The following is a 19,949-nucleotide window of genomic DNA, read 5'->3' on the forward strand; positions in this document are numbered from 1 at the left end:
CAGTTTCGGGGGGGGTTTTTTTTTTTTTTTTTTTTTTTTTTTTTTTTTTTTTGCGGTACACGGTCCTCTCACTGTTGCGGCCTCTCCCGTTGTGGAGCACAGGCTCCGGATGCACAGGCTCAGCGGCCATGGCTCACGGGCCCAGCCGCTCCGTGGCATGTGGGATCTTCCCGGACAAGGGCACAAACCTGTGTGCCCTGCATTGGCAGGTGGACTCTCAACCACTGCGCCTCCAGGGAAGCCCTCTATGTGCCCTTTAGAACTTCTAATAGAGTTTCTCTTTTGAGTAACCATGTAAAAGAAGATTAAAGTTAATTAGACTGTATCTTTTTCCTGTGACATGCTGTCTTCAAAGTCCACTTTGTTACATTCTTCTACCCCAGCAGCGTACTAATGCTGGCTGGCACGGGGCACCTTCAAGATGCAGGGGGAAGGGAAGGAGACATTCATCCCTTCCTCCTGCACTTTATCCCCTGGGAGTATTTTGGAAATGGCTGACATCGACATCTATGCCAGTCCAGCGACACACCTGAGTAATTATTGCTCAGGGATCAACTGGGACATGTGGCAAGCTGGAGGTACCTGAGCAGCGCCCCCAACCTGCCCTAGCTAGGAGCTCAGAGTCATCTTGGGTTCTTTCATCTACTTACGCCCTATTTATTTTATTTTTTTGATGTTCTCTCAGTCTCTGAATTTATTAATAATAACTACACCACAATAGTAGTTGCTAAGAACCCACTTATGGAGAAGCGTTTGCTTTACCCTGAAACCTAGGTGTGATGTAATTAATGAACATTTCAGTCTAATTTGCTCTTAAAGCTATGTTTACACATTTACTATAAATACTATTTATTCAAACAAAATCAGTGTCAATGGCTTGAAAGGGATTCATGGGAAGCAAGTAACTCAATTGCTGTTCAACCGTTATTAGATCACGTAGGAAATCATTCCATGTAAGATTCAGTAACTATCATTTTTAATTGGTAGACCTTTGAGAAGAGAGAAAGAAATATGACAAAGAGGAAGTAGGCATTAAAAAAAGATAAAAGCATTTTCAACCTGGTACTAAGGACTTATTCCTTTTTTTAAAAAAATTAATTTACTTATTTTATTTATTTTTGGCTGCGTTGGGTCTTCGTTGCTGCACGTGGGCTTTCTCTAGTTGCGGCGAGTGGGGGCTACTCTTCATTGCGGTGCTCGGGCTTCTCATTGCGGTGGCTTCTCTTGTTGCAGAGCATGGGCTCTAGGAGCACGGGCTTCAGCAGTTGTGGCACACGGGCTCAGCAGTTGTGGCTCGTGGGCTCCAGAGCGCAGGCTCAGTAGTTGTGGCACGTGGGCTTAGTTGCTCTGCGGCACGTGGGATCTTCCCGGAACAGGGCTCCAACCTGTGTCCCCTGCACTGGCAGGCAGATTCTTAACCACTGCACCACCAGGGAAGCCCCCAGGACTTATCTTCCTAAAGGGGAAAAGAAATGCAGCTGATTGTTGGGAAGCGCAGATAAAGGGCATGTTCTCGCTTCATAATTGTGCTGTTGCTTTAGTCAGGATGTTACGGCATTTTACCAACCTTTCCCGACCCAGTCACATCTTTTACAAAGATGAAGAAGAAAGAAAACCAACAATTTTTAAAGCAATTCCTTCTTCATTTTGCTGTGTTTTTCAGCAATGCTGGAGCATCTCCGTGGCCCTGGCTGCAGGCTGGCTGCTCACTTCTCTGACCTCTAAGTCTCCCACACTGCTTGGACACGGGGAGGCAGAAGGGTTGTTGGTGATTTTTCAGTTTTTGCTTTTTCACTGGCATGACCTTGCACAGCAGTCTAGTCTATTCCTGCATTTTTCACTGGTGCAGAGGTGTGGAGTCGCTTAGCAAAAGACACCACCGGCGGCTAAAGGCAGCGAAGGGGATGCAAAGGGGCAGGCCACTCTGGCCTCTCTTTGGGGCCTGAAACTGTGTAAAGTTGATTGCTCGCATAAGAAGAATAACTGGTGGTGCTATAATTGAATTTTTACGGAAATAGACAGGTGGCAGATTTGCTATAGCTGTGGGGATAGGAGGGGGTGAAATGCTGTAGCCACATTAGCCTGTTTAATTTAATAGCTCAGTACTCGTAGAAAAAAAAAAGGCAGTGTTGCCCCTGGAACCAGCTGGATGCCAAATGTAAAGAATTACAGTTACCCTAGCATGCCCATGTCGTTGAGCCACAAAAGGGCACTGTGCCAGCTTCCACTTGTTTTTTCATGTTTATTAATTAAGCTCCTGGAAGTTCCAAAATAAACGTTGTAACTCACCAAGAACCCTGAAGAAGGAGAACAGGAAAAAATTTGACAGAGAAATAACAGACCGACGGACAGGCAGGCAGACAGACAGACAGACAGACAAAAGCTCTGCTTACGTTAAAGGCACAGCACAAGTCTTCGAGCGGGAGGTTTTACCTAGTCTCCCCGGGGTGCAGGAAGGATGAACGAAATGCTAGCTTTGCGCTATGCTTCCCCCCAGTGGTCACGTTTGGGAAATGCACTTTTATAGCAAGGGAAGAAAAATTCGGGACCATCTGGGTGAAAATCTGCAAAGAACACCATTAGCTTATTAATGTACCTGACATTTACTTTTAGGCCAAATAATAAAAAGGAGAGTTTGTATTTAAATTGTTGCCGAATCGCAAATATAATATATATATATAAATATATATATATATATTTTTTTTTTACGTCAGGGATTGAAAGAAAAAAATATTAAGGGTTATAAGAGAGCGTTTACTTTACTATCAGGGAGGCACGCCAACAGCATTGTGAACACAAAGGTGAGTGAAACAAGGGCTTCGTCCTGCCAAATTTCCCGGGTTTGGAGGGTGGACAGATTCCCAGATCCGCAATCTAAATGTAAAGCAGAGATTTCTACGTACTGAATGTCACACAAAAGAAATGGGGACGGGAGTGAAACAGAGAGCATCAGAAAGTCACTGGCTAAATGAGAAATGTTTTAGACTGTATTTGAATCACCAGATCAAATACTTAGTAGCCAACATTATTAGAACCAGAGGATTTGAGTGAAACGTTACAATCCAAGTTGGAATGCTTGTGTTTATTTTTACTGTTTTAGAGTCAGCTAGTAGACAGTGAGAGGGCCTAAAGGGGTGCTCTCCTTTTCTATCAGTTTTAGATTTTAAGCCCATAAACCGTTAGTGAATTCTTGCCCGGTACGTTTCACTGTACTGACTTCATCCCAGGGGGACCACCGCCTTATCTGCTGGGGTCTTTCAGGGCACATCCTCGGGCTTTTCTCGTATTACTCTGCATTCCTCCACATCTCTGGCCTCACTTCCCATCTATGGACCAGTGCCCACGACATGTACGATTTCTTTCATCACCAAACTGGTTCCCATCCCTCATCGTTGTGTCTAAGTTTTCATTCAACATCTTCACATAAATGTGTCACACCCCTCAATCTCTACAGGTCCAAGAAGGGACATATCATCATTGCCCCAATTTTATTCTCATTCAGCGATAGATAGATGGATAGACAGACATTTTCTAGTGAATCCAAATTATAGTGAAGCAAATGAGCCCCAAATCAGAGCCACTCCAGCCAGTTCATATTATATATAAGATAGATAGATATAGATATACAAAGATCTTCTGCTATACCAGCTAGAAATATACCAGCTATACCAGCTTTACATTTTCTCCTGCTGCATACCCAATATTCAATCCATATCATGGTCCGTCACCGATCCTATTAATAGCACCTCCTAGATATGTCATCAATCTACCTCCTGGTTTCTATGTCCCTACCACAAACTCTCCCTTGAGACAGCTCCATAATGTATCTTGCCACTCTCTGTTCAGATCCCTATGGCAGTCAGTGAAGTCTTTTAAATATCTGATCATGCCGTCTTACCTACTTAAAACCATGCACTTGACTTCATGGATAGTCATACAGGAGCATAATCCAGCAAGGTTAGCCCCCCTGGCTACTACTTCAACTTCCTCTCTTCCCTATTTTGCGCTTGACACTCATCGCTCGAGGTACACTGTTCTTCATTCAGTTTCTGCTCTGCTCTCTGTGGTGTTTTGGTCCCTGCCCCCATGCCCCCCACCCCCGCCCGCCACAAGCTCTGCCTAGCTGACACCTTCCTCTGCCTCTGAGGTTATCTGAGTGTCACTTGCTAAAGGAGGACTTTCCTCACCCTCCCTGCTCCCTCCTCCGAACCCCCTCTGAACGCACATACACACGAACACCAGGACAACACAGGGCTCCCCTGTAAAACAAGCTCGTAGAATTAGCTTGAGCAATGCCAGTCTCTCCCACCAAAATATCTGTGCCACAAAAGCAAAGACACGTCAGGATTTGCTCATAATGGTACCCTTGACATCCAGCACAGAGCATGAATCTTGCTCTGTGCTAGAATAAATATGTGTTAACTGGACAACTGGGTATAATTTATAATCATTCAATGTATCTGTGTCTTCCAAGCCTGTACATCTTCTAGACAGGCCTAAAGAGAGGCATGAAAAGAGGCATCAACCCTGTATCTTTCATGCTTTTGATGTCTTTCATCGTCATGCTTTACCTCTGGATGCAGTATCACTTGGGATTTCAGTACTTTGGTAGATAGGGGCAACACCTGAAGCTTGGCATTTCCAATCATAATAGCCCTAGTCATGGTACAGGGACCCAGTAAGGGTTCCTGCCAATTGCTTAAGAGACCTATTCCAGTCACGTATTCAGAAAAATAACCACAAGACTAGACCACCTAGAGACAGCCTCAGGTCAAAACTCAATTCATAACCTGAGATACAATTTGCTGTTCTGATCCGTAGATCACAGTGGTGGTCTCAGTCTCCAGGAATTAGGTAGCTCAGCATCAGTGTTTAACAATATCCCAAAGCTCCATTTTTTTTTCCCTTTCCCAGGGCATGTTCAGTATATACGTTTTTACTACATGGAATTTTACAGCTCCTTTGTATTCTGTTCACATGTAAGTAATACCTAGCATGACACGTCTCTGTAGCTGGATTCTAGGATGTGTTTGTATCAGCGTGGTTTGAAATGCAAGCAGTCCATTTTTGTCACAAAGTGGAAACAATGACATTTGGTACCTGAAAATGTTTACGTGAACGTTAACCCCTAAAAGCACATTACCCTTAGCATGTAATATCGCTATTCTTAACTCTTGCTGGATCATTGTTATAAGAGAGCAAGGGTTCTTTGTAATTCTTTCTCCAAAAAGACAGCATTTCCCAGCCATTCTGAATAAACCCAGAACAAAGAACAGGCTAACCAGATTAAGGACTCTTTATCTGCAATACATAGTAAATGGCCACAGATCCTTTGGTGAAGTCTAGGAAGGAGGTTTGTTGCACATACAAATGGTATTATTGCAGAATCCATTATCAAGTAATTCTTGATTATGGAGATAAATCTGAGAACTGGGTGAAAATGGGAAATTCCTGGTAATGGTAGCCCACATCAGACCTGTACTTCCCAGTTGTGGAGTGTTTTCCATAACGCAAATCAAGAAGGACTAATGTACTATCACCTGTTTCAATCAAGGGACTCGATGATCCGCCACCCACTACCAAAGAGTCCTGTAATTCACCGCATTCTGACTGATGAGCTCGCCCTGCTGCCTATTATGGTAACCAGAATGATTCTACCTTTGAATGCTGCCCCACGGCCTTGGCTGCCCTACGAGAGTTTCCTCTCCTTTCAATCAGGGAAACCGTTTCAACAGAAGCGTCTGCCACCATCCTCAGCCTAGAAAGAACCGTGGCACAAGCTCCTCTGAAAACTGCTGTCACTCTTCTCACCAACACATTTCTTAAGACCTTTTTAATGACCTAGAACCTCTTGGGGGACAAATTAGGGTGAAGGTCATTTGTATACGGTAATTTTACCCTCGAGTTCCTTGCTACCCTTCTCTGTGTTATTTAAGGGATTTCTAGAATCTCAGCTTCATTATCCTAAGCCTCCACTGAACCCAGATTACAGTCAAGCACATGAGCTAAGGATCAGACACATCCCTGCCAGCTCAGACTGATACAATCACTTCTTTGAAAAACTGTTGTCTACCTGTTCAAGGTCAATCACCCTTATTATTGTTCTTTCAGATAGTACCAAGTTTTGCCAAAAAAATAAAAGGAAAATAATTCTCCACCCAGGTCTTACACAATGCAACTGACTCCCCTGGGACATGTCGGGTCAAAGTCTGGAAATAAGAAGAGATCTGTGGGTTCCAAGTGGTGCCCTGGCTCTCCCTTGCAAAGTTAGCCTCGGAGCAAAAGACATCCAGTCTCCAAGCAAGAAGAGAAGGCCCCACCAAACAAGGAAAAAGTACTTCTGAAATCCCAAGAACAGTGACGTGCTGGTACCTGTTTAACAACTCACTCTCCAGCAAGAGGGGGAGAGGGAATCCTGATTTGTAGCATTTAAAATTCTTCCAACCATAGTGGATTTCATCTAGTGCACATGGCGTCAGGGCACACAGAGCTGGGGAGAGATAAATGCAATTGGCTCTCAGAAGCATAAAGAGCTGGCTCCAACACAGCACTGCAGGGGTGGGGGAGGCTGCACGTTCGGGGTATTGCGAGCCTTTAGAATCAGTTCGCATGGTCCAATTGCAATCGGTGCGTTCACTTTCACATAAAAAGACCAGCAGTACTGTAAAGTTAATTGGTATTATGACTCAGCAACCACAGCAAACCACGGGTTTCATTTTCCAGAACATGCAAGTAGAAAGAAGCTGAGAGACTGGAGAGGCTCTTCTAGCATTGTTAGAGCTCCTCAGATACAGCCCTTGCCATAATCAAGAATTTAAGGGGAGAGACTTATTCACCTCTTCCAGCTAGTCAATGCTCTCAAAACATTCCCAGTATCCCTATAATCTTTGATTTTAGCTGTTTAATGACAGTGGCAACTTGGTTCTCCCAAAGCCTCACCTTGAATAGACATTTCATTCCAAGGGAGTCTTTCATTCCAGAGACCAGAGGCTGTGTTTAATTAGCTCTTCACCACTGCATGCGATGGGCTGCCGGAGTCCTGTCCCTGAAGACGAATGGGATTCAGTGTTTTCAGCCCCTTCCTGCTAATAAGTCTTCACCCCACTTTTCCTAAGACTCCAACATTAAACCCATTCCCAAGTACCATTTCCTGTGTCAGCGAGGTCTTTAACTCAAAGGAACATAAACCAAATATTTCAATGAAGGGATGAAAGACATTTACAGAAAAGATATTAGCTAGCTCACAGAATTATGTGAAACTTAGAAAACCAGGCTCAGAAAGTAGGGAGGACCCAAAAGGAATGAGTCAACAGAAAACACTGCAGAGAAAAAGTCTAGTGTGGGACACCATGGACTCGATAGCCAGCGCCGTCACCGCTGTTCCAGGCTCTGTTGCTGCCGCTGTCTCTGTTAATAATTTCCCCTCTATCCCCTGCCAAGCCAAGACTGCATGCCTGTCTCTACCTGCATTTCTTCAACCTCGTACATGAACCCTGCCTTCTGCCAAGATGTGGAAATTCAAAAACACACCCCTGAGAGGAGGAGCGCTCAGACGCTAAATGGTCTAAAACTATGACACCTATACTCAGTACACAGAACAGTTTCGAAAAATGGGATTATAATACAGAGCCAAGTAAATGAAGAGGAAAGATAACAGAAGCTGAGGCTAATCTTTCAAGAACTGTTGTAGGAACAGAAGTGATAGTAGCTCGAAAGGCAATGTAGTTGCGGAAGTAATGTTTTGTTTCTTTTCCTTGATAAGGAGTAAATGCAAGTCAATCAGAGGATGCATTTAAGAGAAAAAGGCTGAATATTTTAGTAGTTAAGGGAATAACTGAAGAATGAGTGGAACTGGGTAAAATTAATAACACGTTTGGATTAACATTCTAAAGGGGGAGGGTAACTTTCTCCCTAAAACTGGGGGAAATGAAAGAATTAATGAAGTCAGGGATACTTTGAGTTGGAGGGGCAGGTTGCAGCTGTTTATTAAGTGAGTTCTCTCCGAGAGCCTTGATCTGTTTACTTAAACAGGAGATCAGAGCAGCTCAATGCTGAAGGAACCAGGCAGAGTTAGGAATGGGGGGTGACTAGAAACCATTTAGAAAAGCTACTACGAAAAGCAATAATGAACTAGGCTTCAATAAATGATCTACTAGTGGAATTGAGGACCACTTCCTATCCGACTGCCTAAAAAGCTGTTTCAGAATAGTCACTGAAGTTGGGCTGATAGATTTTTCTATTAGGAAAACCAAGCGTATACTAAATCCAGCTTCCCCAGCCATGGTAACAGCCTTCAACGTGATTATACAAACAACAGGCGCGGGAGATGTTAGCCATGCACCCACACACATAAAAGGCACAAACACCTTCTTGTAGTTATGGTAAGTAGAATAAAATACTGCAGGAGGATGAAATGATCCTGACAGATGATAAATAAGTACCAAATTTCAGTGTCTGGGGCGGCTTTCTCTTTGGTCTGTGGTGCCTTTGATGGCTACTTAAAGGAACTAGAATTTAACCACCCACTGAGAGCACAGATCAGAACTTAGATTCACCTTGGTCTTCTGAGGTTTGCCCCTCTCCCACAGAATCTTCCAGATGCATTCTGTAATGACACTCTATCAAGCCACTGAGATCAACTGCCAAAGCCCAATCTGCTACAGGAATCTTCCTAGAAGAAAAGGATGTTTCATCAGAGGCAGTCATCCATCCTAGCCCTCACCTCATCTGCTTCTACTGTTAAAAACATAACACACTGGAGGAAGATTGTGCTATACTTCATGAGTGTTCTGTGCCGCTACCAAGGGACAGTTCCATCTGTTATTTGCTCTCAGCTTTGCTTTACTGATAAAACAGGAAGGACAGCTTGCTGACGGGCCCTTTGAAGCAAACGGCCCCCCTCCTTCCCGCAATTAATGTTTATAAATTATTTCTACAGTAGACAGTATGTATGGTATCATGATTTCAAAATTAGTTTCAATCAGTTAAGGGCCTGCATTGATTACAAGAGGAGCTCAATTACAATGCACTGCATGGAATTCAGCATTGCACGCTACCTTTGGTGAAAATCGCTGCAAGAAATCAGTCATTAATTCTGTTGATTATCATCCCCTCCTAAGATCTTAAGATCGCATATGTTCAGTTGTTGAAATGTCATTTGATGCAGAGTATATCAGAGAGTTTTAGTTCTTCACAGAAAATAGGATTCCAGGGCACCTCAAAATTTCAGAGACTAGGTTAATAACCCTTTGGCCGCAGCAAAGGGAAATGGTTCATGAGAACAAAGCACAAATGTATCTAAAGTGATTTATTCTTCCCCCAAATTACTCTGCTGTTCCAATCATATACCATTCTTGGGGCAGAGAAATAACTGTATATTTTCTGGCCTCCGCACCATTTTAAAAGAGATTTCCACAGATCTAGAATATGAGTCACTTTTTCGAAACTGGAAAACGTTCTTGTACCACAACTTGTCATGTTTCCTTCATTTCTTTGGCTTAATATCTATGACCAAATTTGTCTATCTTTTCTTTCTAAACTAAATATTTTCCCGTGTTCTATAATGATCCATCTTCTAAGAAATAGTGACTCTAAAACTGATATGAGGCTCGTCACTTTTAAAGTTTTAGACTAGGAATTTTAACTTTCCAAGCAACGCCTATCAGTTCAAAGTCCGAATGAGAAAAAAATGAAATCATGATTTCTAAAGACTCCAGGTTGGAAAGAGAAGGCTTTTAGCCATGTGAGAGTCATTAAAAGACTCTGAAAAGCCCGGGGAGGCAATCACCTCTTCAGTCTCGTGTGAGATCAGATGAGAAACAGAACTCCTGCAAGGAGGGAGGATCAAGGGGGACAGGAACACCAAGACTGCTGGTTAAATAGAATAACACAGTACACCACCTGAAAGCACTACTCCTTGATGCATGTTAATAATAGAAAAATGGAAGAAAGAATTTACTGGAACATTAAGAAAAAGATAGGTCTGAAGCACTCCCTACCATTAACAGAATGTATTTAGTTCAGCAATGTTATAAAAATGCAGGTCAGTGGTATTGCACGTTCTGTGACCGTTTCACTTTAGTTCGTGATAAGTCACAGAAGATGTGGTCCGTGTTATGTGTGCTCATGGAACCATGAGTGTAAATCAGAAAGCATGGTACAGATTTGAAGCCTAAAACCAAATGCGAAAAATACAACTGATAACATCTTTAAGATTAACTTTAGTGGAATTTGAACTACAGCATTCTTTGTCAACTCCATCATTCAATGAGAAATGAGATAAAGCCCCTTTGAGATGGGACCACAAACATTAACAAAGATTAGAAAGAATAAAATGTTCTGTTCGCTTTTTTTTTGAAATCATTCAATCTGTTTCCTTCATTTTTTTTCTAACCTTCCAAGTACCCAGCCATTCTCATGAGATTGAAGTGGTATTCAAAGCAGCACTGATAGCAGATACAAACTACCGTGTATAAAATATATAAACAAGGTCCTACTGTATAGCACAGGGAACTATATTCAATATTCTGTAATAAACCATAATGGAAAAGAATATATACATATATATAACTGAATCACTTTGCCACACAACAGAAAGTAACGCAAATTGTAAATCAACTATACTTCAATTAAACAACAAAAAAAAGCGGACTTCGCTGGTGGTGCAGTGGTTAAGACTCTGCCTGCCAACGCAGGGGACATGGGTTCGAGCCCTGGTCCGGGAAGATCCCACGTGCCACAGAGCAACTACTGAGCTTGCACTCTAGAGCCCATGAGCCACAACTGAAGCCCATGCACCTAGAGCCTGTGCTCCACAACAAGAGAAGCCAACGCAATGAGAAGCCCACGCACCGCAACGAACAGCAGCCCCTGCTCGCCGCAACTAGAGAAAGCCTGCACACAGCAATGAAGACCCAATGCAGCCGAAAATAAATAAATGTATTAAAACAAAACAAAAAACAGCACTGATGAAATGGAGAAGTGATCAGAAACTAAGAGAACACTTATGAAAAGGCCAGGTAGAACAATTAGGGTTTTTTTAATTTTTGAATTTTATTTATTTTTTTATACAGCAGGTCCTTATTAGTCATCCATTTTATACACATCAGTGTATACATGTCAATCCCAATCACCCAATTCATCTCACCACCCCCACAACTTCCCCGCCTTGGTGTCCATACGTTTGTTCTCTACATCTGTGTCTCTATTTCTGCCCTGCAAACCGGTTCACTTGTACCATTTTTCTAGGTTCCACGTATATACGTTAATATATGATATTTCTTTTTCTCTTTCTGACTTACTTCACTGTTTAACAGTCTCTAGATCCACCCTCATCTCTACAAATGACCCAATTTCGTTCCTTTTTATGGCTGAATAATATTCCATCATATATATGTGCCACATCTTCTTTATCCATTCATCTGCTGATGGGCATTTAGGTTGCTTCCATGACCTGGCTATTGTAAATAGTGCTGCAATGAACATTGGGGTGCTTGTGTCTTTTTGAATTATGGTTTTCTCTGGGTATATGCCCAGTAGTGGGATTGCTGGATCATATGGTAATTCTACTTTTAGTTTTTTAAGGAACCTCCATACTGTTCTCCATAGTGGCTGTATCAGTTTACATTCCCACCAACAGTGCAAGAGGGTTCCCTTCTCTCCACACCCTCTCCAGCATTTGTTGTTTGTAGATTTTCTGATGATGCCCATTCTGACTGGTGTGAGGAGATACCTCACTGTAGTTTTGATTTGCATTTCTCTAATAATTAGTGATGTCGAGCAGCTTTAATGTGCTTCTTGGCCATCTGTATGTCTTCTTTGGAGAAATGTCTATTTAGGTCTTCTGCCCATTTTTGGATTGGGTTGTTTGTTTTATAATATTGAGATGCATGAGCTGTTTATATATTTTGGAGATTAGTCCTTCGTCCATTGATTCATTTGCAAATATTTTCTCCCATTCTGAGGGCTGTCTTTTCATCTTGTTTATGGTTTCCTTTGCTGTGCAAAACCTTTGAAGTTTCATTAGGTCCCATTTGTTTATTTTTGTTTTTATTTCCATTACTCTAGGAGATGGATCAAAAAAGATCTTGCTGTGATTTATGTCAAAGAGTGTTCTTCCTATGTTTTCCTCTAAGAGTTTTATGGTGTCTGGTCTTACATTTAGGTCTCCAATCCATTTTGAGTTTATTTTTGTGTATGGTGTTATCTTTCTGTGAATGTGTTTTTTGTTCCACAGGCTGCAGGACTGTAGTTCTTCTTGCTTCTGCTGTCTGCCCTCTGGTGGATGAGGCTATCTAAGAGGCTTGTGCAAGTTCCCTGATGGGAGGGAGTGGTGGTGGGTAGAGCTGGCTCTTGCTCTTGTGGGCAGAGCTACGTAAATCTTTAATCCGCTTGTCTGCTGATGGGTGGGGCTGGGTCCCCTCCCTGTTGGTTGTTTGGCCTGGGGCTACCCAACACTGGCGCCTACCTGGGCTCTTTGGTGGGGCTAATGGCGGACTCTGGGAGGGCTCACGCCAAGGAGTACTTTCCAGAACTTCTGCTGCCAGTGTCCTTTTCCCCATGGTGAGCCACAGCTGCCCCCCGCCTCTGCAGGAAACCCTCCAACACTAGCAAGTAGGTCTGGTTCAGTCTCCTATGGGATCACTGCTCCTTCCCCTGGGTCCCGATGCACACACTACTTTGTGTGTGCCCTCCAAGAGTGGAGCCTCTGTTTCCCCCAGTCCTGTCAAGGTCCTGCAATCAAATCCCACTAGCCTTCAAAGTCTGATTCTCTAGGAATTCCTCCTCCCGTTGCCAGACCCCCTGGTTTGGAAGCCTGATGTGGGGCTCAGAACCTTCACTCCAGTGGGTGGACTTCTGTGGTATAAGTGTTCTCCAGTCTGGGAGTCACCCACCCGGCAGTTATGGGATTTGATTTTACTGTGATTGCGCCCCCCCTACCTTCTCATTGTGGCTTCTCCTTTGTCTTTGGATGTGGGATATCTTTTTTGGCGAGTTCCAGTGTCTTCCTGTGGATGACTGTCCAGCAGCTAGCTGTGATTCTGGTGTTCTTGCAAGAGGGAGTGAGAGCACATTCTTCTACTCCGCCATCTTGGTTCCTACTCGAACAACTAGTTTTTTTTTAAATGCCTTTTGGTGGGATTAAAAGAAATTGTTATCAACAAGGCAATGCTATTGTTAAAGAGCAGGCAGGGCTTCCCTGGTGGCGCAGTGGTTGAGAGTCCGCCTGCCAACGCAGGGGACACGGGTTCGAGCCCTGGTCTGGGAAGATCCCACATGCCACGGAGCGGCTGGGCCCATGAGCCATGGCCGCTGAGCCTGCGCGTCCGGAGCCTGTGCTCCGCAACGGGAGAGGCCACAACAGTGAGAGGCCCGCACACCGCGACGAAGAGTGGTCCCGGCTCACCGCAACTACAGAAAGCCCTCTCACAGAAACGAAGACCCAACACACCCAAAAATAAATAAATAAATTAAAAAAAAAAAAAGAGCAGGCACATCACTGGCCTTTGTGTGATGAATAAGAGCCATGAAATAATTTTCCTACTGAACATAGTTATGTCTTTGGGGGGAAACTTAGATAATCCAGGATCCCTGGAATGATTACACATTTGACAAAACACTTTGGTCAGTGTATTCTCCCCAAGTCTTCAGGGAGATAGAAACATTCACAGAGGTTAGAGGAGAGAATAGATTCAAGTATATTTTCGTTAAAAGAAATAGCAGGCACTGAACCCAGAGAGTAACCTACCATGTAACAGATTTCAGCAAGACATGGTAACTCTGTGTTTTCGATAATTAAAAAGAACATACGGTAAAAAAAATTGATAACGTAATATGAGAGACTGAAGTTAAATCTGGGGCAACATACATAGAACCTGAAAGATACGAGCCTTTGTTCTGAGTCTTTATAGACACATGCCCTGTCACGTGTGAAATATTTTAATGCCAACCTTCTTACAGGCGTACTCACGATGATCAGCCCTATCATTATTCCCTCGGATACAGTTTAGAAAATAAGTCTGTGCACTTAGTAAATGGACTGAATCGTAAGCAACTGTCTTTTGCTCCTGAATTGACTGCTTTGCTTATGCGTACCCGTAACTAGTCAATCTTAGGGGGAAAAATGTTCGTTTTCTTTTGAAAGAATTTAAGTGCCTGGTTTTATGAGAACTAGAAAGAATAACGGCAACCATTGTGTTATTTTCCTATGAAAGTTGACGGATGTTTAAGGTGACTATGACAGCAAAATCACTGGCTACTAGTAACAGGTGCTTTTCTTTTGATATGGAACTTAAAAGAGTTTTTAATGATTATTTGAGAATTTCCAGTTGTCTGTTGAAGCGACCTAGGGAAAATGGGCCATGCAGGGCCGGTACTCAGGAAAAAGACAGGAAGCTGGTAAACAGAACAGCATGATAGGAGACCATAAAGAGACTTATTTAAGCGTTAAAACTACCTATCATTCAAATGGGTATTTTTCTTCAAAGTAATCTCCATAAGTGAAGCTATTATCACAACGATAACTTTGTTCTAAGTATTCTGAAAACATCACTTTGGGAATTGATTTTGTATACAACACCAGCTATGCAAGCAGTCAGGCTCTATAGCTTTGCCACATCCTATGTAACAGCTCAACTTCTGTAGCTTCGCCCCAAATAGCAAAATAAATATCCTTTACTCAGAAGATTTGCTGCCTCCTCGTCTTACTGGCAGCGCCATACAATTAAACTGAAGCATTTTTAATCATTTTAAACTTGTAGTGAGAGCTATTAACTTCAACACAGATTCATGGCCCTTAAAGTTTTCTATGACCATGTGCTAAATAGACAACGTGAATGGTCATGGACGAACGCACCAACCCACTCCTGTTTTACTATCGGTTTGGTTACACGAGGTTACTTTGCATCAGCACATAAACATTTAGGAAGAAAAATTACCTACACAGTGCAGGTGAAATGTCACAGGCTAGTTAATACATTTTGGTCCTCGACTGCCACTTTAAACTAGCTTGATACTCGTGCAAATTCTGCAGCCAGCTTGAGACCATTACTCACTCCTGACATAGTCGCTTACAATCCAAAGAATGGTCATGTCCCTCCACTTAGGAAGGCAAGAGTCTTAGGACCCAAACTCCATAAATTATCACCTCCAGTCTAAACAAAGCCTCTCGTATCTCATCATTCTGAATAGAGTTACTGTTCCTTAAAAATTGTTAAAATATTGGCTGAGGGCTTCCCTGGTGGCGCAGTCGTCGAGAATCTGCCTGCTAATGCAGGGGACACGGGTTCGAGCCCTGGTCTGGGAAGATCCCACATGCCGCAGAGCAACTAAGCCCGCGCACCACAACTACTGAGCCTGCGCGTCTGGAGCCTGTGCTCCTCAACAAGAGATGCCGCGACAGTGAGAGGCCCGCGCACCGCGATGAAGAGTGGCCCTCGCTTGCCACAACTGGAGAAAGCCCTCGCACAGAAACGAAGACCCAACACAGCCAAAAATAAATATTAAAATAAATAAATAAAAGGTTACTATTAAAATATATATATATATATTGGCTGATAGAGTATGGTGGCATGGCAGATTTTTTAAAGGAAAAAACTGGCAAATACCAACAATATATAATGAAACGTAAGGACACAATTCCTGTCTTGCAAGCATTTATCATGTTTGTATAATGTATAATGGCGGTATATGGTATAATAGTCCCCTCCAAAGCCATCACTGCATTACTGTCATTATTGTTTTCAATAAAACCTCTTGCTTTGAAAGGGATGGTGGGAAATGTGACTAAAAATGTTTGTGGGTTAACAGCATAGATTATGTGTCTACTGTGTGCTCTATTACTATAAAAATAGTTAACACGTCTAGAGAACTTACTGTGATCCACACACTATGTTTAACCTGTACAGGAGGCATTGCCAGCCCTATTTTAAAGATAAGTAAGAGGAAGCTCAGTGAGGTTAATAATTTGCTCTTGGTTTCATCCCTAAGAAGTGGTAAGACCAAAATTTCAACCGAGGTCTAACCTCAGTTTGCATTCGTACTGACTGTTTCTGCAAGTTTTGACTAATCCTAGTTGTTGACATTTTACTAGGAAAAATCTCAGTCTCTAGGGTCTGAACCATCAATATCTAAACTGTTGTAAATGACAGTATCTGTCAGCCAAAGAAACACAATTTAAAACAATGTTTAAACCTGAGACTAAACTCCGTGCCCTATTTATTGTTTCAAAAATGATTAAATAAATTTCTTTCCCTGATGGATGAACATCAGAACGGCATCTGATATATTTGGAATCTACGGTCCAGCCTCAAGTGGCCAGAAAACAAAAGCTGCTTTCAAATCATTTCTAAGCAAAAAGCTGAAAGGCCAAAAATCACTGGAGAAATTCACTCTGGCGAGATTTTCAGCTCTGTTTTATTCTCCCTTGCGGTTCCAACAAATATCAGATAATTATCTTGAACTTGGTGATGAACCAAACTCAGATTCAGACAACGGCTTCTCAGAGGGTCAGCCCTTCCATTTAGACTAAGGCAGAGCTTTACAGTGATGAGTCAAATGGGGTCAGATGCTCCATACTTGGCAAAAGCCTCTGCTGTCATATTGAAACAATGTTGACAGGACGGCAGGCTTTAATAAATCCCTGGTGGAGGCTACTGATATCGTTGTTGCTTTCCCTTCTGTCTTATCCAGCCTTGCTGCTTTCTGGAGCACATGCCAATCACGCACAGCACTTACTAAGAACTACCGAGACTACACGACAGGGCAGTATTTCAGCAACAGGAGTCAGTCCCGGGCACCCACACAAGGGCGCTTCCTCGACGCCCCAGCCCAAGATAAAACACACTGCTGACATCCATCTGCCTCAACGATCGGAAAGCAACCAAAGCCACCACAGGCCTCACCCACCAGCAGTTAACCCTTTTCAGTCAATTTTACTGAATAAAGTGGGCATTGAGCCTCACGAGCTCTTCTTCTAAACAATCCATTTTGGCAAATGTTCGGAGAATGTTGATTGATTTCAGTTCGGCAACATCAAGCCGTGTTTCTGGTAAACGAGAAGCTGGCTTACCGACTTTGAGTTAAACACCATGTGAGGATTAGAAATACGGATCAGTTCACTCTTTGGGTGGTACCATTTCTCTACAATAAATTAACGTGGACTGCTTCAAGTAGAGCCTAAAAATGTAGCCCAAATTATGACAAGGCTAAAGCTTTGGATTTCATGACCTTTCACTGTGCTATCATCAACTGTGTCAATAGATACAGAGCTAGCCACACTGTGAGGAAAATTCACTTTTTGACACATCACTCCTCTGTTCCAGATAACTGATGGTCCCATAGATGTAAGAGAATAATAGGAGAATACTGTAATTAAAAGAAATATAATTGGATATTAAGGTGATATTGTTTTAAATGGCTCAAATTATCTTTGCCTTTGGAATCTATGTAATACATGATTTCAGCCCATGTACCTTTTGGTAATAAAATTCTGAAGTTGGTAAACAGGTATCTCAGTAAGCACACTGGGGGGTCCTAAACCACCAGAACACTCAGGTAAATTGGCTTTACTACAATGAAAAGTTGCAAAACTACTAAAATGAAGGGAAACGTTGAGAAAAGAATGTTCTTCTAATGGGGGGTCTTAGACTTACCCCATTCTTAGGCTATTCATCTTTTTAGTGCTTTCAGAATTTTACAGTCATGGATAATTAAAAAGCTAGAACTTGAAGGGGCCAGAAGATGGCTTGATTTGGTCCTTTACAAATGGGTTACAACGCGTCATTCCGAGGCTACCCAAAGGCGAGAGCCGCGGGCTGCCCACGTCTGCCTCCTTCCGGGCAGGTCCTCCACCCTTCAGCTACTGGTCTTGTGAGCAGAGTTTCTTTGGGGAAAACAAAGTGCACTGTTAAGGGAAGAATTAAAACTCATGGCTCTTGTCCACACTCATTTAACAAATGCATAAATTACACACTACTCTAAATAAAAACAGATAACCCACAAGGACCTACTGTATAGCACAGGGATAGCACAAAATACTCAGTATTTTGGAATAACCCATAAGGGAAAAGAATCTAGGGGAAAAAATAGATATATACGTGTGAATAACTGAATCATTTCACTGGACACCAGAAACTCACGTAACATTGTAAATCAACTATACTTCAATTTAAAAAAAAGTGAAGTTGAGAAAGGTGATCAGGCTACCGTCACCCACCTGGCTAATGACCAGGTCAGAAGTGCAACCACTGTTCCCACTGCTGACGCCAGAACACGTCAGGCTCTTTTAGGAGACAACAATTTTCCTCATGTTGCTGTTTCTTCTGTCCGTAGTACCCAACCCCCTCTTTTATCCTTTTATGTCCTGCTCATGTTCCCAGCATAAATCCATGAAGCCCTTTTGGGATTCCAGGCAAGTTCATCCCTGTCACCACACAGCTGAGCACCTACCCAAAGCCTGAAGGAAAGCACAGGGAGAAACTGGCATCAGAGAGAAAAGCCAGAGCTGGGGTGACACCTTCACTTCATTTCAGGATTACGTCATCATCATCGTGATCATGATTACGTCATCATCATCTCCTTCATCATCCTTTATATTCATACTGCACTCTATAATGGTTTATTAACACGCATGTCACTTCATTTGATGACCCGTCAACAAGTACCAGGAAAGCATCTTAAGAAACTGAGTGCTGGGGAAATCGAGAATTCGGACGACTCTGTCCTTTCAGACAGACTGCTTTGTAACTGTCCACAAGTTGCCTAACGTGTGAAACTTCTCTCACAAAATAGATTTTCAAACTTTTGAGGTCGTCTGTTATGCCTCCTGTACCTTTTTTATTACACAGATGTCTAACACAGAGACACGTGTAGAGAAAACAATCTGCAGATGACTGGTTAATGGAACTAGAAATAAAGCCAACACCCTTCACCACAGAGTCCGATGACGAAAAGTTGGGTTGAAAGTGGAATCAACTACAGAGGAACTGCAGGGGTGCTGCAGCCCTGACGACCTCCCTGCCGCTGCTGATGCTAATGACCATGCCCTCCTTCCTGAACCTTCCATGCCCTTTGCTTCATATATCACTGCTCTCTTCTTGGCCCTTTGAAGCTCCCTTCTCAGTGCCATTTTATGGCCTTGCTGACCCTCCACGGATGTTCATGCTTCTGAGTATTTGCTTATGACATTCATTTCTGGCTTCATCTCTGCTTGAACTTCTCACCTTCCCAGATTCACCTCAATACTGCTTCCCTTCTAAATTCTTTCCTGACCATCCAGGCTGGAATGATTTGCTCTTGCCTCTTTTCTTTATAAAAAATACTTTTAGTTTTTCAAACAGGTAATGCATTCACAGGGTTCAGAAACCAAGAATATACATAGGCATGCAGTGAAGTCTCCTTTACACCATTGTTTTCTGTCACCCAAGTTTTCTTCCCATTGATTGACTGGTTATTTGTCTCCCATTCTTGATAACACAGGATTATCAAACTTTCCTATCTCTGTCAATCTTAATAGGTAAGAGATGCTATTTCAGTGTAATATTAATTTTCATTTCCTTTATTATGATTAAGGTCGAGTACCATTTCTTACTTTTAAAGGTCACGTATATTACCTTTTTAATGAATTATTTGTTTATATCATTTCCATATTTTTCTACCAGATAATCTCATTTATTTATAGATGCTCTTTACATATTAGGGAAATTAGAGCTGCGATTTTTTTTCCAGTTTGTGCTGTTTGCTTTTGATTCTGTTCATAGTAACCCACCTCATTTTCTAGCTGCTCATTAACTATTCATTGAACTTATTATGTCATAAATGTTTCTATATTTGCTATTACAAACAAACAAATATTGTTGCTGCTAGACTTTGAGAATCTCAAGAGCACATATCATTTCTTATTCAATTTTCCATGACTTTTGTACATGAGCACAGTGCCAGGCACCTAAAGG

At 42.4% G+C, this 19,949-nt stretch overlaps 1 protein-coding gene across 2 annotated transcripts in view; it reads right to left on the reverse strand.

Moving 5' to 3' along the window:
* SLC7A11 (solute carrier family 7 member 11) overlaps window positions 1-19,949 on the reverse strand; it is a 182,836-nt gene that overhangs the window by 39,006 nt on the left and 123,881 nt on the right. The window contains exon 13 of one of the 2 annotated variants that reach the window (XM_024745095.1): window positions 7,114-8,671. The exons of the other annotated variant lie outside the window; for it this stretch is intronic. Within the exon in view, the coding sequence (XP_024600863.1) occupies window positions 8,636-8,671 (36 nt within the window). The 3' untranslated portion in view covers window positions 7,114-8,635. Of the gene's footprint in view, window positions 1-7,113; window positions 8,672-19,949 lie in introns of those variants that run through there. 2 annotated transcript variants of the gene reach the window in all.

The sequence above is a fragment of the Neophocaena asiaeorientalis genome, unplaced genomic scaffold (assembly GCF_003031525.2).
Source record: "Neophocaena asiaeorientalis asiaeorientalis breed wild unplaced genomic scaffold, Neophocaena_asiaeorientalis_V1.1 scaffold65, whole genome shotgun sequence".
NCBI classification, from domain to species: Eukaryota; Metazoa; Chordata; class Mammalia; order Artiodactyla; family Phocoenidae; genus Neophocaena; species Neophocaena asiaeorientalis.